Here is a 24,657-nt window from a genome sequence, read left to right as displayed (position 1 = left end):
CTTGGGTATTTTACTTTTGAAAAGCTAAAATTTGATTATAAACGATGTTTATGGATATTAAAATAATTTTTATTTTTATATGTAAAATTATCAAATAAAAAAAACTGAATAAATTTGTAAATAAAGAGAAAATAATTATTAAAACCTTGAATTTTCAAATTAAAACAAGAAAAACCTATAACTCGTGTTTTAGCCAAAATATTCCTCAATTTTCAAGTTGTTTTAACTCTCATTTGATGTTTACACAGTCATTTTAGAAACTTGAATAATCAACTGTTAACTTCGAATAATGGCCATTATACACAATATAGCGTTGTTTCAAAAATCATTTTGTTTAAGAAAAATTCTAAATCAATTTCATTTTCCTCATTCAAAAATCTAATCCGCAATTCGATTTCATATTTCTCAAATCGATTTCAGCAAAAAATCTTCGATGAAGTCAAGCAATTGTGGTTTCTCCGGCGATATGTAATGATTCTCATCATTTTGATAAACCACCATTGCTTGTGTTCATCAGAGACTGTCTCTGAAATCGATTTGGGGAAATGGGATTAAATTTTCGAGTGAAGAAAATGAAATCGATTTGGATTTTTCTTAAACAAAATAATTTTTAAACGGTGTTGTATTGAATATAATGGATGTTACTCGATTTTAACATTTGATTATTCAAATTTCTTAATTGGTCGAGTCAACAAAAATGAAAATTAAAACGACTAATATTTAAAAGTTGATGAACATTTTGGCTCAAACATGAATTAGAAGTTTTTTTCGCTATAATTTGAAAGTCCAAAGTTTTAATAGTTGTTTTCTCAAGAATAAAATATGCTTTATATTAAATATGATAAAAACAGACTTTTTGAGAACAAAATCTTCGAAGATGGGTCTCACAAGATCTGACGGTGGAAACCACAGCTCACCACCTATGTGGTATAGTAGTTTTGGTAAACGAGAACTCGTCAAGACAGCTCAGGCGGGGCTGGATGGGGCCCCGATGGTGAAAACCAATCATGTGAGACGGTATTGACACGTCAGCAATAACGGACAGAAGAGTGGGGACCGCACGCGACAGGTATGTCTCGAGGCCTTGAGGGGTTACTTGTTTGTAGTGTGGTTCGCTGTAACGAAGACCATTTTTTCCAACGTTCTTCGACAGTGTAGACATCTTTTCTTCTCTATTGACAATTCTACCCTTTCCTCACTAGTTGACTATTTTTGACCTTGTTATGATTGCAACATATACTGAGCACACAACTATTATGATTTTTTTTTTAAACTGATTTATTGTTTGAATAAATTATAAGAAAATTATTATACCGATTATTTTACAAGATAAAAATTTACTATTCTTTTGAAAATTTACGTTTGATTATTTTATACACATCAAATTCAACCATTTCATAAAAGTAACTATTTACAGACATTGTATTAAAAAGTAACTATTTTCATTGATAATGGATAAATTATTTTTCGGATTCCAATTCCAAATCTTATACAGTACCCCCTTTGAATCTAATCATTCCACGAACTCCTGTCTCATACATCATACTATAAAACTACAAATTAGCTGTCTTATGACAATTTTTTAAAAGAATAATTAATATTCTGGGAAGAGTCTAATAAAGGTCAAAGACCTATCAAAAGACGAGGGCGTTTCGGTCATTTGGTCATCGTTTTGGCTAAAATCTTCTCTCTTTTTGACGTTCATTCCACACAAGATACAAAGACTGGCTTCTTCGTCTTTCAACCATACGAAGCTTTTGGTAGAAAAGCATATACACCTTTCTTAATCATCCGAAGAGGTTAATAATATCTGGACCTTTTGCTTTTTATTCATTCAGTGTGTGTTTTCACTTTTGTCTTAAAGGAACTTGTATGATTGACAGGATGCTTCATGGTTTTGTTTTGAAGTACTTATGTTCTCGTTCCTGATTTCAATTTTCGATTTTCGACTTGTGGGTTTGTTTTTTAGTTTGTCCTAATCTAGGAACATGCTTTCTTTTTAAACAAAGGTTTTGTCTTTTTCTGAAGACAAGGATAGTTTGTGATCATAGTTAAGCGAGTTTGGTTTAAATACTGGAAGTGATGTTTTGATTTTACTGCTTAGACAAGTTTTAAACTTGGGTTTGCTACTTTTTGATTTAAACCAGTTATCAAGTGCAAACAAACAAACAAACCAAAGGAAATGATTGTTGATATTAAGCATTGCTATGTTTCAATGTTCAGTTCCTTAGGACCTGATGGAACAATGTGTGGCTCCTTAAGATAAAAAGATCCGTTTTTAGTTTGGATTTGGATCTGAGCTGAGTTCTCATTCATCATCTTTGTTGGTGGAATGGCGTCAGAGGATGTGAGTGTTGTTGCGGATTCAAAGAAAGAGGAAGAGAGTGTTGATGTTGACAGTTCCAAGGACAAGAACAGACCTGAGAGTACTCTTGACTTATCTACCGAGGAAACTAATAACGTCAATGATAAAGTTCCTGTAAAGGTATAATCTTTCTTACAAGACTCCGTGTTTGAACCTTGTTTTGTTGTTAGTGTACTGACATCAATCTTCTGTTTGTTATTTTCTGCAGGAAGTAGACCTCCCTGAGGCTGGTGGTGCTTCAGTGAAGAGTAAAACAGCTAATAATAAAGCTGTCAAGAAAAAGACAGGGACCTTCTCTCGTAGCCCGAGGTTCCTTTCTCAGAGCTCTTCATTCGGGGCTCATGCTAAGAGCATTGATGCAACACCAACAAAGGCTAGTCCTAAACCAAAGGCCACTCTCTCTTCAAACAACGGTGTTTCTGCCAAGCGCAACAGTCTTGTATCTGCGCCCATCAAAAAGCAAACTATGGTAACTACTGAATCATGCCATAAGCATAACGCAATACATCTTTGAAGCTTTCTTGTTCTCAACTTATCGGTATATTCTTTGCTTTGTTAGCCTGTTAAACCTACTTCTAAGGATGCTGCTTCAGTCCCTGCTTCCAAGTGAGTCAAAACATGTTTTCATATTTCAAAATACGTTCATATAAGTGAAGATCTGAATAGCCAGCCAGCTAAAGTGTTCTCCGGCTGCAAATGCAGATTGGTGGTAGAAGAAGGTTCTAAATCCACTAAAGATGAAACTGAAGACAAGAACAATGAGGAGGCCCCGTTAACCACTGCTGTGTAAGCCTTCTTTATTCATAGTGCTTTGGCTCATATATACATTCCATAGCTTCGAATGTGAAAGTGTATGTATCTTTTCCTTTACAGGGTGGCAGATAAAGTATCTAAGCCGATAACAAGCAAGGAAGATGACGACACCCGTTCAACTACCACTTCGTATGCCAGTTTCTTTCATCTTCTTCACTTATGTTCATTAAAGACTTATGTATCTCTCTCTATATATTATAATGTTTTGATGTTGAACAGAACTTCTACACCTCGTGGCCGGAGAAGCAGCGTTGGGTCTGCCTCTGGATTTTCATTCAGGTTGGAGGAACGAGCTGAGAAACGGAAGGAGGTTACTGCTGCTAAGTGCTAATGCACTTTCTCTATCATTGCTTGCAACCTTTTCAACAACATGTCTTTTTTAGTTTCCTCTTAACTTGCGTCTCCTTCTTTCAGTTCTATATGAAACTAGAAGAGAAGATCCATGCTAAGGAAGTGGAGAAGACTACTTTGCAGGCCAAATCAAAGGTTTTACTTTAAAGATTCTATAATAGAGTAAAACTCTTATTGATCTGACATCTTCTATAATGGATAGAAACTCTTATTGGTATGTTGTGTAGGAGAGTCAGGAAGAAGAGATCAAAAGGTTGAGGAAGAGCTTGACGTTTAAGGCTGGTCCTATGCCTAGTTTCTACAAAGAGCCTCCACCTAAGGTTGAATTGAAGAAGGTTTGCTTCTTTGCTCGTCCTATGTGATGGTTACTTGTCCTAAATTGTTGTTTATATCGATGTGTGGTTCATAAATAAATGTTGCAGATACCAACTACTCGTCCTAAATCACCAAAGCTAGGACGCAGAAAGAGTAGCAGTGATGCCACAGGAGGTGAAACCGGTCCTCGTGTGACAAAACCCAAAGACTTATCATCATCATCATCTACCTTGAAGAAACCCATAACAAAGTCTCAGGAAAAGACAGGGAAGGCTAAAGAAAGGAAAAAGGAAGGGAAGAAAGAAGAAGTGGAGAAAAGAAGAGAGGAAGAGAAGGCTTCTCCCGTGGCTGCTAAGCCCGAAGATATGGAACCAAACTCCAACAGCTTACATGTGAAGGCTGAGATTATGGCAAGTGAAGTTGCAGTGGGAGGCTGATGAAAGAAAAGAGAGCGTTTGGGACTTGGCATTGATCTCTTAATCTCTGCTTCTGCTTCTTTTTCAAAAGCATTAATGTGAATAGAGTTGTTGTTGCATTGCGTCTACATTATGAGTTACTCCATTTCTTTAGTTCTGTTTTGAAAAACTAAGCCTCAGATTGTTTCCTTACAGTCTTCGATATTTGCTGATTCAAATTGTAATGTATTTTGAGGATGGGATATGCGTGAATTTTTGAAGAGTGGAAACAGTAGTGAGCTGTGCAAATGTGTGAATTTTTGAAGAGTGACAACAGTAGTGAGTTGTGCAAATGTTACATATCAAAGTGAGGCTTGAAAAGCTAGTTTGGGCTTGGATTGTGTTATCGTTCTTTTTTTAGTATATCATATCAGCTGATCCGATTAATTTGGAAAAATAGTTTTTAGTGATAAAGAGTGAACTGATTATCACATTGTTTATCCGAGTTCAGAAGAATGCTTTTTGAGTACTGTCAAATCTATGTATCGAAACTCAAAATTTTCATATAGCTTTGTTTTGTTCCGAGGGAAACTTGAACCCCATAAAAAGTATTGTAACACATTTTCATGTCTCATCTATCAGATGGCCACAACGATGCGGACAACTGTCTTATCATGTTGATTAGGCATGGACATTTCGGGTATCGATTTGGTTCGGGTATTTTGGGTATCGGTTCGGTCTGAGTATTTCGGGTATTAGGTAGTTCAGATAGGGGACTAGAGAATCTATTTACTACATGACATGTTTTCGATTTGGGTTTGGTTTAGATAGTTTCGGATTCGATTCGGATAGTAAAACTAGGAACCGGAAAATACCCAAAAAATTGGTTCTTATTTGGGTTCCGATTCGAGTAATTCAGATTAAATATCAGGTATTTTGGGTAAAACATCAAATAACTAGGATGATTCAGATAATTTTTTTTGCATATTTCATATTATTTTAGTTATTTGAATAAAAATATACGGATACCTTCAGATATCTTCGCATAATTCGGATACTTTATAATAATTTAATTTTCTTCAAATATTTTTGGAAACTTTTGATAAAATTTTAAATTTTAAATATATATAGTTATGTTATTTGTATATATAATTAATATTTTATATATTTGGATACTTTTGGTTTCGGTTCGATTCGGTTTCGGTTCAGTTTGGTATTTCGTATATAGAAATATAGAAACCACTCAAGTATTTGAGAGTTTCCTGTCTGATTCCGGTTTTGGATATCTCGGTTCGGTTATGGTTTGGTCTTTTGGTTTTTTTTTGGCTAGGCCTAGTTTTGATGATCACTTTGGGTATAAGTTGCTACTTGCTATAGTGGCTTCTACATGATATATAATGGGGAAAGGTTGTGAAGTAACTGAAGTTGATACATAATACTATCTAACGTTGGAGTTGTTAATAGTGTTGGTTTGACTAATAGGAGTTTGTTAAGTCCGAACATGGCACGTTCAAAACGGATAAGACCTACTCACTACTCACTCCTAAGATTCTCAGTCTTCAAATACTACAAGTAACCACCATGCAAGATTATGTGTTTAAACAATGGTAATCTTAGTCTGTTAATCCTTGCAATGTTTAATAGGCAGACTTATTCATTGTTCCTTGTTGACAAAAAAAAAGAAACTTATTGCATTGTTATGCAGTCACATTAAAACACTTGATGATAAAAATGAAAACGTTTGACTTTGACTCTAGAAACTTATTACGAAGTAATATTAATTTGCTAATGACAAGAGAATAAGACTTTTATTACCTGACGCCCACAGCTCACCTGCCCTCGTGGCCAGTCCCCACTTCTTCAGTTCTTCCTAATATCTTCACCGTCTTAATACCAACATTCAAGATTCGTGTCCTAAGCTGTGAAAGATAAAAATCTTGCTATACACAAGGACACGTTCCTTTTTCTTTTTGTTATAGCTTTGTAAAAGCAAGTAGTATTAATCTAATGGTACTTATAAATAGTCGATGCCAAAGAGTATGAGTGATATATAACCCTTATTAGTAAAGTGGTACATTTATAATCTAATGATTCTTCTTTTCTATAAATATTTTTGGCGACGACAAATTATTTTTGTTTGGTATTTGCATAAACAATAAACAAAGTGGCTGACTTTAAGACCAGGTGAATAAAAAAAACAGTACTACATTATATTACAGGTATGTTGATTGATGTATTACATTATGTACATTGTAACTACCATGTCCAATCACACAATAAAGTATTCAACATGCATTTTATATCTTATAGTATTATACAAAATGATATCAATAATTGATGGTTCAGAATGGAATAAATAGGCACACAAATGTATCCTTCCTTTATTATTCCATATACTTGTATAACGTGTATTACATTGATGTCTCTAACTCCTACTACTTTTTCACGCACCCCATATAACAAACTTTATCAAAATCTACTGTTCATGTATTTATATATTTTTAATATAAAAATTACAAAAGGACATGAAAACTGCAACGAACCAAAAATCACATCATTTACATATTCAATTCTGTTCTTCAGATGTTTACGGATTCAAGAATTTGAAAGCTCTGGCTTATTTTGTTTTGTTCATAACGTGTAAAATCATTGGCACGAGGTAAACCGTGATCCCATCATTTTACAAGCTACCTCCATCAGTTTACCTGCAATAGAATATCAGATCATAATTAACTTTTTGTAAATGATTGAGTGCAATGAATACCTGATTAGAAACAAACTAAAAATTGTTTAGTATTAAATAAAAACAAATCTAAAATACGGAAAGACAGAAGAGTTTGGTTTGAGGTTTAGTAGTAAAAATAAACACAAGCTGTCGCTAACGACCAATTGTGTCTCACAGCTTGTCTTTTAGAAAGAATAAAAAAAACATTTTTTCCTTAATTTAATGATTATAATGCGATTATGCGTCGGTGGGTTATAGTTATAAATAAAAAGAAGCCAATATTTTGAATAAAAAAAACAAAATTTGTTAAGATAGTTCTGTCTCCATACTCTTACACGTCTCTGCTTTATTCCAAATCCCACATGTGTTTACTTACTTCTACTCTCTCATTGAACGACCAAACTCATGGCTGCTGATCTATTTAACTAATGTTTCATACTACACAAAGTGCTAGAACAAGATTTTTGACAATCTATGACACAAACAATGATGAAATGCTAGCCTAGCTGTCAAAATTAAATATTTATGAACCAAAAAAAAAATCATAATCTAAAACTTGCTATAAAAGAAAAGTAACAAAGTCAAAGACTGAAAATTTTATTTACCTCTTCTTGATTTAGCAACTTTTTTAACGACCGGAGCAGCCGGTTTTATCTCTGTCGCCGGAGTCTCTTCCACCGGAAACAAAACTCCATCAATACCCTGAACTGAGATCCGACCGTCGGTGTATATATCAGGGTCAAACAAATAAGCCGAGCCTTCACCGTGTCCGAACTTAACAGAGCCATCAGCTTCTTGAGCCAACACTTTGTGTGGGAACCTCAACGAATCATACTTCACTTTCCCGAATCTCCTAACAGCGTTGTACATACTCTCCTCCGTTTGGTACTCTGGTATGATATGGTAATACACAATCTGCTCAGGAGCACCTGGCTCGCTCAACTGATCCGTCGTGAGCTTAGCCATGGCTTCGTCGTTAGGAGCCAAGACGGTTAAAACGTATCCTTCGGAGACGAGACGACCCATCTCGGTGGCTAAGGAGGTTAGGTTGACGAGAATGTCAGCCATCTCGTTGTAGCCACCGTAATGCAAGAGAGTGTGGATGAAGTCTTTGACTTGAGCCTCGCCGTTGAAGTGGTGACGTGGACCTCCGGGTCCGGGTGCTGGAGCCGGGGCGAGAGATGGGCCTGGTGACATGGCGGAGTATATCGGGAGAACCGGAGGGGCTCCGGCGGGGACGGGAGGCGGTGGCTTCTTGAGACGGTTGGTTCTTGGGTCGACCTCCGGAGCTCCTTCTGGTAAAACGGCGGAGATTGATCGGAGGCTACGGCGGCGGTTGAAGTCTTCTTGAACTGAGCGAGGGATGAGGAGACGTTCGATCCCATGGATGATCCCGTCGGGTCTAATGACGTCATCGGGACGGATGATCTCTGCGGAGTCTACTTTTAACCGGAGGGTGGGAGCGTCCACGGTGAGGTGAACATGGTCGTTGGAGAGAGTACGGTGGTGATGAGAGAGGGAAGGCCATTGAGGCGAGGAGACACGGCGAGGGAGAATGTGGAACATCAAGAGTGTTTGTAATGATTTGAGGTTTCTTGGTTCGAGCAAGAAAGATTTGAAGAGAGGGTCGAGGTTACGTTCCAAGGCATCGTTGCGCGGTGCAAAGATTGTGATGTTGTGTCGACCAACTGCTTCTTCGAGGGTTTGGAGAAGGAGAGCTTTCTCTACTAGCTCGGCTAGCTCTGTGTAGTGAGAGTCGAGGAGAGCTACGAGGACGGAGTTGGAGTTTATTTGACCCGACACGGGTTTGGTGGCGGGTAATGCGGTGGCAAAGGAGGTGGTTAAGAGAATGAGAAGGAGCTTGGAGACGCCGTAGCAAGAAGCCATCGGCGATGGAAAGAGAGGAAGGAAGTGTCGGCAATGTGAAGAAAGAAGGAAGCTTGTGAAGAAGGGGAGAGGGAGATTCTGATACTGATGTGAAGTTTCTTCTTTCTTTTTAAAATGTTTTTTTTTTTGTTTTTTGGGTAGTTAAATTTTTGCTTTTATTTTATTTCATTGGTGAATGTAAATAGTGGGGTCTATTTGTTCAGATTTATGACAAACTTGAAGCCTCTTCTTTGGTCAGAGCCTTCTACTTGGTTCTGTTCAACAACTCAGCACTGTGTGACTGTGTCTCTCTGTCTTTGAGCTTTCGTGTCTGTTTCTGAATCGGTACAGTATCTGAACTTCACTGTTTTTTGTCAACTATCTGAACTACACTTTAAAATAAAAACTTTCCCTCTTTGTATTTTTCTTTTTAAAAAAATCGGTTATTTTGTTTGCAATTCAAGACGTACGACTCAAACAATTGTAAATCAATAATTAGTTGTCAGTCACTAATGATTTGCAAAATCAAACTGATAACCCGATGTGTTTACCTCGAATTATAGTATGATCCTAATTAAGCTTCATTGGTACAAATATTCCATGTTTCGTGGCAAGCACTTTTTCGAAGGTTCTTGAGAATGTATTGAGACACACAAAACACGTTAGATGTAAAAATATGTACCACCTCTTTTATGTTCAAATATTTTTCTCATAGAACGTAAAAACGATGTCTTGAGCTAACACATTAGTTTTCATTGGCGATTTTCATAAATATTAGCTGAGAGCATTGTCGTGATAAGATTTGAGTTAGTTAGAAACATTATTATCATAAAATTTGAAATAATTATTTTAAAAAATTATTTTTTTGCCGGAAGACCCTTAGTCGTAATGCATGTCTGGTCATGTTACCTTCAATGTTGTATGTAATTCAATACTCTCTCCGTTTTATAATACTTGTTGTTTTGCCTTATTGCATAAATATTAAGAAAGTTAGATTAAGTAAAAAATCATTTTTAAAAATATAGCTTTTAAATCATTTAACCAATTTTAAAAAAGACGATAAAATCTAATTGGTTAAAGAGTTTCCAATAAAATTAAAGTTAATCTTAAAATATCAAAACTTCATGTAAATTGAAACAAAATACATCATCTATATTGAAACGAATGGAATATTATTTTTTGTAAAAAAATCAATACTAATCTTCTGCATTATCTGTATAAGATTTTTATACCATTGGCGATTTCATATCCGGGTTCTCTGTGCATTTTTGGTTTGTGGGTTTCATATTTAACATACTGTCGATTTGCTATTGACAACTGCTGCATCTTATATATTAAAACAGAAGTCATGACTTATTTTCATGTGTGATTTTTTTTAGTTTGGACCGTTCCAAGAAAATATCATATTTTACATAAATTCATTATTATATCTTTTAATATCTTTATCTTTTTATTTGAAATACAAATGAATATATTTAAAATGTTCTAACAATTTTTTTTTAAAATCTTCTTAGAATCTTTTTTAAATTTACTTTCGAAAATTGTTAGTTTTAATTTAAATTATCATAAAATAATTAGAAATTAAAATTGAATATAGTTTTGGTTTATAAACAAAAATTTAAATAAAATAAAATTAATTAATTTCAAAAATACATTTACTAATATTTTTAAAGATTTTGTTAGAAACAAATATTTATTTCTATTTTAATTTTTTCAAATTTTTTTTGAATAAAATAAAAATCATGATTTTTTGATGAGTGATATTTTTATTTGGACCATCATTTAAATTTTCTATTAAATGTATATCACTAATGCTAATATATATATATATAATATTTTTAACTACTTTAATCATAATATCTTTTATATCTTTTAATTTTTTTTAAAAAAATTAAAATTCTAACAAATTTCTTGAAAAAGATTATAATAAGATCTTAATTGTCATAAATTGAATATAAATATTTTTAACTAATTTTGTAATTAGTAATGAAATGTTACTAAAAGAATAAAATTATATCATATTTTAGCAATTTTATAATAATATCTATCATTTAAAAAAAAACGTTATATTGAACAAAATATGATAAAATTATTTTAAATTGATAAGTTAACATATTTTATTTTCATAAATATAAAATATTTATGCTAAAAACATAATATGTTGGTAGAACGGGTTAATATTAGTAAACTATATAATACATGTATAAAAATTAAACTTATCTTAAACTTTTTAATATACATTAATTTATTGTATAAAATTAATAAACATTAAAAATTACTAAAAAAATCTAGCGATTTGAACTATGGATCATGATTATAATAAATTAAATACAAAATTGTTTTCGTATATGTTGTTTCATGCATTAAAAACTTTATTTTAGTAATCAAACGCAAATTCAATAGGACAAATATATAATAGCCAATATATATATGTGATGATTTTAATTTACGGCATGAAAACTATAAAATTATTATATTTGACATAATTATACAAACATTTAAATATGTGAGTAACATTAAAAATATATAATAATTGTGTAAAATAAATAAATAAATATATATATATATATATATACCCGCACGGTTGTGCGGGTGGAAATCTAGTAACTGTTAAAACTGGTTTCCTGTGGTTAGATATTACAAATAATTTCTTTGTAGATTATTGGTTTTAAAATTTTATAGATCAGATTTTCTCAATTTAATTATTATGAAAAAGCTCATTTGCTGCTGTAATGATATATGCGTAATCAGGTAAATTATTTAATTGTTTTCCGCGCACCGACATCTCAAAAATATATGCTGATATACTTTTTCTTTTTCTTTAGCATTACTCTCTGAATGGGTTTTATGAAGTTGGATTGTAAATGTCATAATTCACTTTGAGCTACCGGCTAAATGTTTGAAGATGGACTTTTATTTTAAAAACTATCTAAACGACTTTCTAGTATCATTAGCCACAAATAGCGTGAAAATGTTTTTATTACTTAAACCAGTGAAGGAAGATAAGATGTCTTTCGTGGAAATGGATCGATTTAAGCTTTCGATCTAACATCGCGTCATTTTATAATAAGAACCTTTGTTTGCAAGACTTCAAACCAATGCAGGGCATACAACATCAATATTATTATAATTACATGCTTAAGATTTACTGCAAAAATATGTCGTGACTATGAAATAACATCTTCAGACAGATCTACTTGAAAAGAAAATGAATATGGAGAAATTTTGTGAGATAGATATAAAATAAGGGGATGGGATACCGGATACGTAAGACTATGGTTTAAAGTCGAAGAGTAACGATTTGGAAACGCGCGTGAAAAGTCGTTAATTGTGATTTGAAACGGCGACGTTTCGTCTGCCGTTAGATTTTCCGTCGCCTTCGAACCGACACTGTCGTGGTAGTTGGCCTTCTCTCCTTTGAGTCGAAGCTCCGTTCATAGTCCTACACCAACATTATATAAAGAGAAAACAATATAAAAGAGGAAACAACATTTGAATTTTTTTTTATATAATTTGCATTCTCCTAGTAACTGAATTTGGTTAAGGAGCTCATGACTCGTAACATAAAAGACTTCTTCACTTTTAAAATTTATTATATTCATGATTCATCTTACTTTTTAGACTATATTGGGAAAAAAAATTATCAGTTAAAAAAATATTTTTATGACATATTTTTGTTATACAAAAAATTGGAGTGAGATGCATATTTCCATATTTAAAACGCAAAGTCAAAATTTTAAGAATTTTTATATTCATGAAAAGAACTATTGTAGGATAATAATTGAAAATGCATTGTACATCCACTTTCCGGGTAGATGCGAGATGTATGTCCATTGAAAATATTCTGAAGATCTTATAGAATGACATTATTAATGTATAATTTAGATATCCTGAAATTGTTAACCAAAAAAAAAAGATATCCTGAAATTATATTATCATTGATTTGATTCTTCCAAATCAAAGATTGACATGACATTTAATCTTCTGAGTTCTGACTCATTTTCTGTAAACATAAACCACTTTTTTGTTAATTACGTTGTCTCTCTTATAATATAAAAAAGCTAAACAGCGGATTACTACTATATATATACATGAACTTCATCATGTTCTTTTAGTTCTTTTGTGTCTTTCTTATTGTCGATCAAATTCCATGGTTCAAGATACTTATTTTTGGCGATGAAATGTTGTCAGAAAATACCATCGATCGATGTTCTTGGACTACTCACATGTCTCCTTTTCATTCGTGAAAGATTTGCCCACACCTTAATTTCTGAAGTTTTTGTCATGAAAATATAATAATCAAATAATTTTTTTTTTAAAATAGTACTCCCTTTGGTTTCATGAAAAGTGTTACTTAGACATTTTCACACATATTAAGTAAATAATTGAAATGTTTTTATGTTTTCATTAATTAAAACTAGTTAACGAGTAGCATTTGAAATAAACAAATTTATTTATAAGATCAATGCATTTTACAATTAATATTTAGCTAAAATTGATTATAAATTGACACTTATTTAGAAACAGAGTGTTTAATAAACAGTTTAAACACTATATTACCTTATATCATAAACTTTGAATCCTATTTATATTTTCTAAATATTAAACCTTAAACTTTAATCACTAAACCTAAACTCAAAGATTAATACATTATATATATATATATATTTTTTAAACTTTTTAATAAAGGATATTTTAGAAAGAGTATTTCTTTGATTTTAACAAAAGCTATTTCCATGTGTTTGGAGAATTTCTTTTCTCATTTTGATATAGCATTTTTACATATGATCTGATGGTAAGACTACCTTTTACAAATGCTTTTAAAATAATACTCTTTATAGCAGATTATGGTTTCTGACTGGTCGTAACTAAGAGCATCTCCAACCCCACTCTATTTTAGAGTGAAAAATAGAGTTTAGAGTAAAAAATACTTCAATGGTACTCTATTTCTCACTCTATAATAGAGTGAAAAATAGGTTTACTCCAAATATAGAGTAATTTGTTTTTTTTTGTTCATCACTCTATTTTGTACTCTAAAATAGAGTACTATGGGAGTAAACTCAAACTCTATTATAGAGTTACTCTATTTTTAAATAAAAAATAGAATAAGCGATTGGAGATGGTCTAATACGTTAATCTTATTTATCAGTGGTCTCAGACTCCCAGTTGATACAAATCCGAATATTCGAAACATACTTGGCGTCCATCGACATAAATAACAACATGGTGTATTGGTGTGACATATGTAGTCCACTTTACCTCCTAATTTTGGGATTATAGCTATTACAAAATAAATGCATTCTACACGAAATAAGAAAACTTAATTCATAAGAATGTTAAATTATATTTTAAAAGTCTGTGGTGTTCAAAAAAAAAAAAAATATTTTAAAAGTCTGTGCTGAATGAAAGTTGACTATGTTACAAAACTTGACTCGTTTGTTGGATTCTTCTTCTTCCATCCTCCAATTTTGATTTCCGATTTTTCCGGCGATACTCTACGTTGTTCCCTGACGGCTCCATCACGTCCTCTGCAAAACTCACCTTTTTCTTTTTCTTCTTCTTCTCCTTATTCTTCATATCTACACATTTAAAAAAAAAGTCAAAAATTTGAATAAAGAACTTAGAACACATCAATGGATTTTTTTACAAAAATATGGGATTATGATATTAAAATCAATTTGGCAAAAAAAGAAGAAGATATTAGTACCAAGTTGAAGTTCAAGCTTCTCCATGTGATAGGAGAGGAGACGTTTGTGTAACTGAGCCACAAGGAGCACCACGCTTCCGGAGACGGCAAAGACTGTCATGAACCCAGTAGAGCTGTCCATATATCTTCTTGTTTGAAATATTGGTTTGTGTTAATATGGATGAGAGGGTAAAGCAATTTGGGGGTATGGTGACATAGTCAGAGTTTCGAGGAAGGGAAGCATCGTGATGAAGAAAAGTAGAGAGACTTTGGTAGTATTCTTGTTCATTATTAATGAAACTGTTCTTTTCCAACTAATAAAACTGTTTTTATTATTTTTATTGAGAGTTGAAACTTGAAAACAACAAAATAATTAAGGCATGGAAGTGGAAGATGTTTGGAAAATAAGTGGTAGGTGAAACTTTGCATTACTAACATGTAAAGAGATACACACAACGATTTAAAAAAAATGTACTTACTAGTTAAATATTTGGATTAAAAGCTGAGCTACATTTAAATGATTGGAGTTGTAACATTACCTTTGAGACGGATAAAAATAAAACGATTATGATCATTTCTAATAATTTATTTTATTTTTTAGTCTAAAATATAGTAATTCTATAATAAAGTTTGAATTTGCTCCAATGATACTATATTTTAGAGTAGAAAATAGAATGATGAATAAAAAAAAGTGATTCTATATTTGGAATAATTCATAGTACCATTAGCGCATTTTTACTTTAAATTCTATTTTTAAGTAAAAAGTAAAATAAAGCTGGAGATACTCCGAAGGTTGTGAACTACTGCTAACTACTTCAAGTGTCGTGCTTGAGCCGATATCTATGCGCACGTAAATTGGAATCACTGAGAAAAAAATTACCGAAAATTCTTCCCTGATCCTTTGCGCAAGTTTCTTTCTTCTAGAATCAGTGATTTCTTATCACACAAGCAACTTTGATCTTTTGTTCGTATAAACAACTCTCAACCTGAGCTTTTTTCCGCTATATAATTCTTCGTGAATAACTTTTGTTTTTAATAAGGGTGATTATATGATTCCAAGTCCAATTACGAACCTAAGTCCTACTGGATTTAGGACACACTGATTTAAAAAAAAAATCCTATTTACAAAACAAATCTCTAAGACCATCTCCAACCCACCTCTATTTTTATCTCTATATTTTCCTCTAAAATAGAGAAACTCTATTATAGAGGTGGATTTACTCCAATGTATGCCTCTATAATAGAGTTCCTCTATTTATAGGGGAAAATATAGAGATTTGCTATTTTCATCTCTAAATATAGAGGTAAAAAGTAGGATTCCTCTATATTTTCCTTTAAAATAGAGGAACTCTATTATAGAGGCATACATTGGAGCAAATCCACCTTTATAATAGAGATCTCTATTTTAGAAGAAAATATAGAGACATACATTGGAGATGCTCTAAGTTCCGATACACTTAAAAATCATAATTTATATAAGACCCATTTATGCTTTGTTCTAAACTATTCATAAAAAACTATGCTCGAAACTTTGTGTTGCTAGTGGAAAGAAAATACTACATTTGCTTAATCAATAAACATTTTCAAGTTTTTTACACATTAACCATAAATTAAAATTTGACTATAAATGTATTTACGTCGACCAAAAAAAGTATTATTTACCATAATTAATTATTTTCAATTAATTTAAATTTGATAGCTTGATAAATCAATTCCTTTAAAAATATATAATTATTATTAACTAAACAATTCTAAAAAACTAAAAATTGTATATTATAAAATTTAAAACAAATTTTACATATTTATCTTTAAAGGCAGCTTTTAATATATTTATCTTTTAGAAATAAAAAGAGTATTCTTAGAAATAAAAAAGTATAAACAAATACAACTTGAAGAATAGACTTCGTCTATTCAAAGAAATTTGCTGGGTCTTTGCAAAGTGGATAATATCATATAGAATATTTGTTGGTTCACAAGGGTTAAAGAAAACGGATTTAACTTGGAGATGTAGATGAGTTTTGAGATCCAAATTTTATCAAGTCAATGCTTTATTGGACCTTGTTTGGTCAAGCCGAAGCTATAATGATTTTATGGCAGAGATTCATAAGAGAAGAAAGAGAAATAAGTCTTCATCTGTAGAGATAGTAGATTGGGTGATTCAGATGATCCAGCTGCTATCATCCTTCTTCAACTTTGATTCCTCAGACCAAGTTTGCTCTACACGTTCCCACACCAACCCTTCACCTTCCTGCACATTCCACAAACATACAATCATCAACTAAACTCCAAAAGCTGCTCTTATAACATCATCATACCTTTGCGGTGAACTTGACAGTGGTTGTGCAGCCTCTGCGTTCATCCCCTGCAAGAGAAAGTAATGTTAGATTCTCATGAGTTTTGAGTTATATAAATGATGCAGAGAGTTACCACTCTGTTCCCATTTATCAAGCTTTACTATCCATGTCCCATGAGCGCTCTCTGTTGCCAAGACTTGATCTACCCAAACCCGAAACTTCTTCCCTTGCTTGTCTCCATGGTACTTACGCAGCTCATCAATGGTATCAACCAGAGACTTTTCAGCACCAGATGGATGGACAAACACACCTCCAGGATGCTGACACAAAAAGGCAAATATGTTATGACACTGCAAATACATTTATCTAAATTTCTATTTACATACTCACACATGAAGCCTTGAGGCTCGCTATGTACGCCTCACTGTTCTCAACCTCACCACGTCTCCACCTCTCATAAAACAAGAAAAACTTCACAACCTCATGACCAGGGTTCACATTCTCATCAGCCTTGCACTCCAAGAAGTCAGAGACATCTCTCGGAGAAAGGCTTGGACCAAGCTTGAACTCACCAACGGCTTGTATAATCCCACCCGCACACCTCTCCTTAGCATGGATCACCTTCGGGTTGTCCTTCGCATTCTCAGCGTGCCACTTCAACAGCTCCTCCTGAGCATTGCTCACCATGACGCCGTAAACATCAGGAACGCTAAAGAGCTCAGCATCGTTCCCAGAGTCTCCACAAGCGAGAGTGTTCACAGGGAGTTTCCCTTCGCTCTTGAGCTTCTTGAGGAGGTAAGCAAGCGCTTGTCCCTTGCCAGCACCTTGTGGTAAGATATCCAAATCCATACCTCCACTGTAGATTATCTTCACATCCAACTGAAAAACAAACCAACACAAAACAGAACGGTAAACTCTAGTTGTTGCTATTACAACATAATCAAAAACAAAAGCAAAACCTCACCCCACGTTTCTCCAACCGCTGTGAGAGCTCCTTAGTCACTTCATGTGCCTTACTCTTGTCAACGTAAAAGCTAACCTTGTGTGGTCTCTGTTCAGTTTCCGCCTACATACAGTAAATCACACACTCTGAGTCATTGTACTAATGACGAGTTACATTGCAAAAAAGATATAGACTTTACCTGAAGAGTTAACTCAGAGAAGTTACCGGTCTCTTCTTTAACAACACCCAAGTCCCATTTGTTATTCAAGGTATCAACCCAACCATTATCAGGAACCATGGAGTTACCATAAGTAATCTCAGTGCCAACAGACATGATGGTGATGTCAGGGGTTAACAAAGGCTTCTCCTTTCTTAGTTCTTTGTAAAGAGTCGGTGATCTTCCGGTGGAGAAGACAAGAAGAGAGTCATGGCGATAAGCGTGTTCCCACAGTGAATTGAATCTTAACAGAGAGAGGTTCTCAGGGTCATGATGATCAACCTGCAAACACACATGACAAATGAATCAAGACAAAACCTTTACTTGTTGATTGTGAGAAAGGGTGAAGGAAAGGTTAAAGCTTTCACCATGGTGTGATCAAGATCGGAGACAATCATGAGACGAGCAGGAGATGATAGCCTCTCCATGATTACTCTGTAAGAACACCACTAAACTAGAACAGATTATAATCTATGGTGATTCAACGCATGAGAATCACACGCTCATTGGTGAGGTTGTAAGTTCGATTCACAGGAAAATCAGGAAAAATAAAAACGAAAATGAAGAGGAGGAAGAGGAAGAGGAAGAGGAAGAGGAAGAGAGAGAGTGAACAACGTACCACAAGAGAATAAAGATTCACCACAAAATTGAGATGGAGCTCGTGCTGTCCTCTCGATTGCTTTTAAAATAGAAATATTTTTCGATTAAAGATTCGTAATATAAAAGAAATAGAGCCAAATTTTTTACTAAACCTACACGTCTACATATCTGACGGCTGTCAGCAGTCTACGCAATATTCTTTTTAATATTAATTAATTAAGTAAATACACTTTACTAATCTCCCCCACTAAAACAGAGCATCATTAGCCTATAAACACCTATTTTTTCTCGTTTTTAATTAACCAATAGAACAATCAAGAGTTTCTTATTTTAAAAAATAAAAATTCCAGATAAGAGCAGTGTAGATTGTCAAGTGCAAATTTAAGAATCTTAGAGCATCTCCAATGTATATCTCTATATTTTACTCTAAAATAGAGATCTCTATTATAAAGGTAGATTTGCTCCAATGTATGCCTCTATAATAAAGTTCCGCTATTTTAGAGGAAAATATAGAGTAATTCTACTTTTTACCTCTATATTTAGAGATGAAAATAACAAATCTTTATATTTTCCCCTATAAATAGAGGAACTCTATTATAGAAGCATACATTGGAGCAAATCCACTTTTTTTTTTTTTTTTGATCAAACCAAACTTGCATTTATCTTAAAAGAGTTTAAACTCCATTAGAGGAGGATACAACAAGGCTACAAAGAGCCAACCAAAATGATAAACTGATAAAATAGAAGATAGAATTGATACAAATCACTAAAAGAAACCATAATAATCGCATGACAACGATTTCATAAACTTCTTGAATAACTGTACCAAGTGTAATCCAAAAGATTACATACACTGCATCAACAGCAGATGAGAGCATTAGCTGGGAGGAAAATCCTTTCAGTACTAGTAACTCTTGAGCTTCCAATTCACTCCATACAAGAGAAAATATTGGGAAGAGACACCGCTCCAAACAGGAGACAACCGGGAGAACAATACCCGTCAAGATCATATTCAATAGGTAACATATGTCACTAGGTTTTTCTTCCAGCTGCCACAAAGAAGAGAAACACAAGATAACAGCACCAAAGACCAGACTGAATACAATGAAGGACCTACATACTGCAGGAAGAAATCGCTCCAAGGCGACAAAGATAGAACCGACGGAAACTCTGTCCATCGGAACATTAACAACTAAAACCATTGACCCCAAGTTCAAAGTCCCCCATACAACTCGCTTTCCAACCAATTCAACAGAATAAAGGCAAGCGGAGAGAGGGAAGCTATGATGAACCTGGAAGACTGTAACAGGAGGGTGGGGTGGAAGGTCGGGACAAGATCTGAGAATAGACCCTTCCACGACCTGACAAGGAGACGACTTGTACACAACAGGAAATAAGCGTCCACAGGGGAAGGGAGAGTCACTGGACGGCACAAGAGGGATGACGTCGGGAGGGACTGGAGGTTCCGGTGGAGCGACGGGAGAGAGAGCTTCAAGCGGAGGATACTCGTACGGCGGCGGATCTGGAGGAGGTCTGGAAAACGACGAAGGAGGAGCGTTCACCATAAGGGCCATGGAGGAGGAGCAGAGCTGCTTCAAAGGGAGTCTGAAGGAGCGACGGAGCTGGAACGGAGGAGATCCATCCGAAACGGCGCACCTCGGGATGCGGGTCTGAGAGAAAATTTAGGGCGAACTCTAAATCCACTTTTATAATAGAGTTTCTCTATTTTAGAAAAAAATATAGAGATAAAAATAGATGAGGGTTGGAAATGGTCCTAAAGATGCCTTTTGGACATAGATGCAGGAAATTTTTAGCAATCGGATACAACAAAAAGTTTCTAAACCGATTACTCACAAGACATAAAATTTGAACAACACTAATCATAAAAGGAGTTGACCTTATGATGATGTCACTTGTCCTCCTCTTTGGGGTCAAACCAGAAGATGACCCCATTATTCTTCACGGATTTTTTTTGTCGCTTGAGACCAAACTCTTGTGCCAAAAGAAGTTATTAATAAATCCTATTATTCACATATTTTATGGTGTATTAATATGAATATATGATCAGGATCAAACGACCGTTTTTACTGGTTACCAATATAAACAGTTTTCTTACATCTTTGTCATCTCAAAATGACATTAAGGTTCACGCGCGATCACTGATGGCGCATGAAAGTCTCGGGTTTTTTTATTCTTGTGAGTTACTGTTTATGTGCTCATTCTCGTTAGACCTCAATCTCAAAGAGAAAGAACTAACTTTGTTAAGCACTTGGGTTTTTTTTGTGAATGTTTCCCCGGTCACAGTTAGATTTTGACATGTTGTGAAGACAATTTGAGTCGAGGAAGGCAATAATGCTGACAGTGTTCTCGTGATCTTGAGACTAGTTCTACAGCATTTCCACTGGTCCTTACTATTCCACCTAGTTCTTGTTTTCTTTTTGTTGGCTTTGTGTAATGATGCGATTTATATATATGTTCTCTGTTAGGAACCTGAACCCATTGACTGGGAGTCTGGGACTTGTATTGCAAAAATATTGGGTCTTGACTGGCATAGTGGACATTTACAAGCAAGCTTATGACAGTAATATAAGTTTATTGCTCTGCAGGCACTGAATTGAGATCCCCAAGTATGTCGACACTGTAAAAATATAAGCCTAAGCTTGATGCTTTGGTGAGGATTACCATCGAAACTCTAGATTGTAAACACGTGAATATTATTACAGTGTAGTTAGCTTGAGAAAGAAATAGTTCATGTCCAAGAGATTAGCATAAGTAATGTCCAATTAATTGTTTAATAAAGTTTGATTATATCAACAAGGAGGTAACCTCATATATTACATGGTTGTGTTTTTTGAGTCTCACCAGAAAACTGAAATGAAGTTGGATGATGAAATCCGCAACGACTACTGGAGATACTGACCGTTACTTATTACTTCCAAACCACATTATTGCTCTTAAACTGTAGCTATGAAGTACAGAAGTGGCATGAAACCTACAGTTTGTTTCCGCGGGTTCTACCGTCCGGACACATCGGTGATAGTGACATTGTTGTTAGAGGCTTCAGAGGACTCAGCTTCTGAAACACCGTTCCTCGACACAAAAGCAGGATGTCTTGGTTCTGGAATGTCTGCAACCTCGCTGCTGAGCATCGAGCATACTGTAGCAACACTTGGCCTACGGTTAGCAGCTTCTTGCACACACAAAAGTCCAATGTGAACGCATTTTCTTATCTCTTTCTCAAATAATGTGTCAAAGATCTCAGGATCTACAAGACCACTAATCTCCCCTTCCTTCCACATTGACCATGCCTACACGTCAGACAAAACTTTCAAGAGAACTGTCACTTAAGTAGAGTTAGGAGAGAGGGAGAGAGAGAGGCAGAGACTCACACAAGCTAGAAGACTCGAGCTTGAGTTTCTTCTTCCACTGACAAACTCTAAGAGTATCACACCTAAGCTGAACACATCAGACTTCTCTGAGAACTGTCCTCTCATTGCATACTCCGGTGACATATAGCCGCTGAATTATAAAAACAATTATCACTTTTTAGGACATGTTTATGTAAGAAGGTGTAACGTATGGAGTTAACTAGAGTATTTCCAATATAAAACTTCATTTTAAAAATGGAGTAACTCCATAATAGAGTTGAGTTTACTCCAACTCTATTTCTAAAAATGAAGTGAAAAATAGAAAAATAAATAAAAAAATAAAATAATTATTCCATTTATGAAGTGGGGTTGGAGATACTCTTACTATGTTCCAACGACCCTACGGGTCTTTGCTTCATCTTCATTCCCTGAGAAAATCTTAGCCAACCCGAAGTCAGATATTTTGGGAATCAGATTCTCATCTAACAAGATGTTGCTAGCTTTTAGATCTCTGTGAATGATTCTCAGCCTAGAATCTCTGTGAAGGTATAGAAGACCTCTACATATTCCATTTATAATGTCAAACCTCGTCTTCCAGTCAAGAAGCTTTGCCTTAGTTGGGTCTGAACAACAACAACAACAACACATTAATTAGCTTTCTGTTAACTCAGCTTGTGTTAGTTAACATTAGAACATAGTTTTGAAAACAAAAACAATATTACCAAATAGATAATAGTCTAAGCTTTTGTTTGGCATGAACTCATAGACTAACATCCTTTCTTCTCCTGCAATGCAGCAACCAAGTAGTTTCACCAGGTTCCTGTGTTGCAACTTAGAAATCACAACCACTTCGTTAACAAGCTCCTCAAGGCCTTGTCCAGATGCTTGTGACAGTCTCTTCACTGCAATCTCTTGTCCTTCTTGTAACTTCCCCTGCAAGCAACACAGAAACATGTCAAAGAGTTCTTGGAGTCTGACATAAACTGTAAGTCATACTTACTTTGTAAACAGGACCAAACCCTCCTTGTCCGAGCTTATTACTCAGAGAGAAATTATCAGTCGCTGCAGCTAACACTTGAAACTCAAACAATGGTAGCTCTTTCATCTTTCCTTTACTACCCCCACCAGCTAAAGCTTCTACTCTCTCAAATATCTCCTCTGCTTCTGTTCCTTTCTTTCTTCCTGAGAACAAAACCGAATCCAAAACATACAATGTCTAATGCTTATAAGAAGAAAACATATATAGTTCAGTTAAACTCTGACCTCTTCTCTTTTTGACAATCCTTTGTACTAAAAGACCACAAGCTGCCACAACAAAAACACCACTTGCCAATGATGTACCGATGATAACCGGCCTTCTGTCCGGCTTTTCAGAATGTGCAAGACGGATATAAAGATCCATTCCACCACCAGATAGATCCTGTGAATCAACTAAGCTTACATTCCAAGTCATGCAACCATAACCTAAACCATGAGCAAAAGCTACACAAGAACATGTCTGCAAACAAGTCCTTAAGCATTCTGGTTCACTAGCTTCCGATCTTCTTGCAAAGTCAGGCAGTTTCACTCGTCTAAGCCTCATAAACCCATCAGCAGCACTCCCATTACTGTTCTGTCTTTCACACTGCAAAGGCGCCTTTCTTATGCATCCACCACTAGAGTTTCCAGTGTTCCTTGGCCTAAACCCTTTAAAGCAAGAACAAGGAGGCGTTTTCAGGGGATTGCAAGTAGCGAACTGGCCACACCTTCTGTAAACATCACATTCAGTTGCTGGAACTTGGTCTCCGACCGTCCAGTTTCTCTCAGCTTCACTCCAATCTCTCCTGATCACTGATCCTTTATAGTCCAAGTAGAAGTGTCTTAACGTTGAATCATTAGCAAATGACATGGTGACTGTTCCATTAGTATCATCATTAACTATGAATCTATAGAGAAAGACTCCTGTATACTTATCCGGTAGACCGTTAAACATCTGACCATTCCACGGTCCACTGCGCCACACGGTAGCATTGTTGTTCTTCACAATGTGGATCTCTGGATATGCAGCAAGAACGAATGCAGCAGTGTAGCTTCCAGGGGAAGGATCTGAAGGTGTTTTCCAAGAAGTTATTGTGATGTTCCCTCCTCCTGTTCTTGCGTTTGTACCAACCAACATATTTGGCAACCAAGAATCAGTTGGATACTCGAAACTCTCCCAAAGATATGCATCGGTATTAGCATCTTTCATCACGAGGTTCCCTGAATCCAGAAGCTCAGCGAGGACTGTAGAATTGGCAGGAGCTTGAGTAGAGAGGTTAGTTGACCATAGAAGACGCCTGTGACCATCCGTGACTACGAGGTTTCCATCTTCAGATACAGAGATAACTCCAGAGGAGTCATTGATCGGCTTATCTTTGTTAGCAACCCATATCACAGTTTGTACAGGAATGCTGTTATACCATATACCAGCATACCTACTTGTGGAGTTAACAGGGCTGAAGAAACCGAACCTGAACGTGCCTAAGCTGGAGAGTATGGTCTCAGTATCACTGAGGTTGCCAGAAAAGAATGTTCTCTCATGAGCCATACTGACATTTAAGAAGAAGCAAGACAGTAAAAGAACAAGAACAAAGGGACTCATTGCTTTGTTTTCTTAATATTTTCTTTCCTAGAAAGAAACTAAACACAATAGATCTAAATGTAGCATGATGTTATAATTAAATGTAGCATTCAAGACTCA

At 34.9% G+C, this 24,657-nt stretch overlaps 5 protein-coding genes across 6 annotated transcripts; 1 reads left to right on the top strand and 4 right to left on the bottom strand.

The window, feature by feature from the left end:
• Window positions 1–1,567: 1,567 nt before the first annotated feature.
• On the top strand, window positions 1,568–4,534 carry LOC103857593 (protein WVD2-like 4). The gene is made up of 10 exons (XM_009134804.3): window positions 1,568–1,799; window positions 2,224–2,485; window positions 2,574–2,834; window positions 2,925–2,971; window positions 3,068–3,151; window positions 3,239–3,307; window positions 3,398–3,488; window positions 3,593–3,664; window positions 3,757–3,864; window positions 3,952–4,534. Exons 2-10 carry the CDS (start codon window positions 2,333–2,335, stop codon window positions 4,279–4,281), a joined length of 1,215 nt encoding a protein of 404 aa, XP_009133052.1. The 5' UTR covers window positions 1,568–1,799; window positions 2,224–2,332; the 3' UTR covers window positions 4,282–4,534.
• Window positions 4,535–6,596: 2,062 nt separating this feature from the next.
• On the bottom strand, window positions 6,597–9,384 carry LOC103857592 (fasciclin-like arabinogalactan protein 16). Its single transcript, XM_009134802.3, has 2 exons — window positions 7,570–9,384; window positions 6,597–6,944 (listed from the first exon to the last, which is right to left on the bottom strand). Exons 1-2 carry the CDS (start codon window positions 8,849–8,851, stop codon window positions 6,886–6,888), a joined length of 1,341 nt encoding a protein of 446 aa, XP_009133050.2. The 5' UTR covers window positions 8,852–9,384; the 3' UTR covers window positions 6,597–6,885.
• A 4,566-nt stretch (window positions 9,385–13,950) lies between these two features.
• Window positions 13,951–15,757, bottom strand: LOC103857591. Its single transcript, XM_009134801.3, has 2 exons — window positions 14,538–15,757; window positions 13,951–14,409 (listed from the first exon to the last, which is right to left on the bottom strand). Exons 1-2 carry the CDS (start codon window positions 14,656–14,658, stop codon window positions 14,249–14,251), a joined length of 282 nt encoding a protein of 93 aa, XP_009133049.1. The 5' UTR covers window positions 14,659–15,757; the 3' UTR covers window positions 13,951–14,248.
• Window positions 15,758–16,441: 684 nt separating this feature from the next.
• Window positions 16,442–18,689, bottom strand: LOC103857590 (probable sucrose-phosphatase 2). Of its 2 annotated transcripts, none has more exons than XM_009134800.3 (8): window positions 18,590–18,689; window positions 18,339–18,405; window positions 17,953–18,252; window positions 17,775–17,876; window positions 17,201–17,689; window positions 16,944–17,130; window positions 16,832–16,878; window positions 16,442–16,764 (listed from the first exon to the last, which is right to left on the bottom strand). In XM_009134800.3, the coding sequence occupies exons 2-8, from the start codon at window positions 18,396–18,398 to the stop codon at window positions 16,675–16,677; spliced, it is 1,275 nt and encodes a 424-aa protein (XP_009133048.1). In that variant the 5' UTR covers window positions 18,399–18,405; window positions 18,590–18,689; the 3' UTR covers window positions 16,442–16,674. The 2 variants fall into 2 exon arrangements, with proteins under 2 accessions (XP_009133048.1, XP_009133047.1); XM_009134799.3 differs by having other exon boundaries at window positions 16,444–16,764; window positions 18,339–18,419; window positions 18,590–18,683.
• Window positions 18,690–21,284: 2,595 nt separating this feature from the next.
• LOC103857588 (G-type lectin S-receptor-like serine/threonine-protein kinase At1g11300) lies at window positions 21,285–24,614 on the bottom strand. Its single transcript, XM_009134798.3, has 6 exons — window positions 23,202–24,614; window positions 22,939–23,120; window positions 22,661–22,871; window positions 22,324–22,561; window positions 21,960–22,089; window positions 21,285–21,878 (listed from the first exon to the last, which is right to left on the bottom strand). Exons 1-6 carry the CDS (start codon window positions 24,556–24,558, stop codon window positions 21,585–21,587), a joined length of 2,412 nt encoding a protein of 803 aa, XP_009133046.1. The 5' UTR covers window positions 24,559–24,614; the 3' UTR covers window positions 21,285–21,584.
• Window positions 24,615–24,657: the final 43 nt, after the last annotated feature.

This window comes from Brassica rapa, chromosome A03, assembly GCF_000309985.2.
Source record: "Brassica rapa cultivar Chiifu-401-42 chromosome A03, CAAS_Brap_v3.01, whole genome shotgun sequence".
In the NCBI taxonomy this organism is placed as follows: domain Eukaryota; kingdom Viridiplantae; phylum Streptophyta; class Magnoliopsida; order Brassicales; family Brassicaceae; genus Brassica; species Brassica rapa.
The sequence above is the reverse complement of the archived record's forward strand: the minus strand, read 5'-3'. Positions and strand labels throughout refer to the sequence as shown.

Coding starts and splice junctions, on each gene's coding strand:
- LOC103857593 (XM_009134804.3), top strand. CDS start 2,333: ATGGCGTCAGAGGATGTGAGTGTTGTTGCGGATTCAAAGAAAGAGGAA. Junction 2,835..2,924: donor CCATCAAAAAGCAAACTATG/GTAACTACTGAA, acceptor TTGCTTTGTTAG/CCTGTTAAACCTACTTCTAA. Junction 2,972..3,067: donor GCTTCAGTCCCTGCTTCCAA/GTGAGTCAAAAC, acceptor CTGCAAATGCAG/ATTGGTGGTAGAAGAAGGTT.
- LOC103857592 (XM_009134802.3), bottom strand. CDS start 8,851: ATGGCTTCTTGCTACGGCGTCTCCAAGCTCCTTCTCATTCTCTTAACC. Junction 6,945..7,569: donor AGTTGCTAAATCAAGAAGAG/GTAAATAAAATT, acceptor ATTCTATTGCAG/GTAAACTGATGGAGGTAGCT.
- LOC103857591 (XM_009134801.3), bottom strand. CDS start 14,658: ATGGACAGCTCTACTGGGTTCATGACAGTCTTTGCCGTCTCCGGAAGC. Junction 14,410..14,537: donor GAAGCTTGAACTTCAACTTG/GTACTAATATCT, acceptor TTAAATGTGTAG/ATATGAAGAATAAGGAGAAG.
- LOC103857590 (XM_009134800.3), bottom strand. CDS start 18,398: ATGGAGAGGCTATCATCTCCTGCTCGTCTCATGATTGTCTCCGATCTT. Junction 17,877..17,952: donor TCTCTGAGTTAACTCTTCAG/GTAAAGTCTATA, acceptor TACTGTATGTAG/GCGGAAACTGAACAGAGACC. Junction 16,765..16,831: donor CTGTCAAGTTCACCGCAAAG/GTATGATGATGT, acceptor TGGAATGTGCAG/GAAGGTGAAGGGTTGGTGTG.
- LOC103857588 (XM_009134798.3), bottom strand. CDS start 24,558: ATGAGTCCCTTTGTTCTTGTTCTTTTACTGTCTTGCTTCTTCTTAAAT. Junction 23,121..23,201: donor GATTGTCAAAAAGAGAAGAG/GTCAGAGTTTAA, acceptor TTTTGTTCTCAG/GAAGAAAGAAAGGAACAGAA. Junction 22,872..22,938: donor GGTTTGGTCCTGTTTACAAA/GTAAGTATGACT, acceptor TGTTGCTTGCAG/GGGAAGTTACAAGAAGGACA.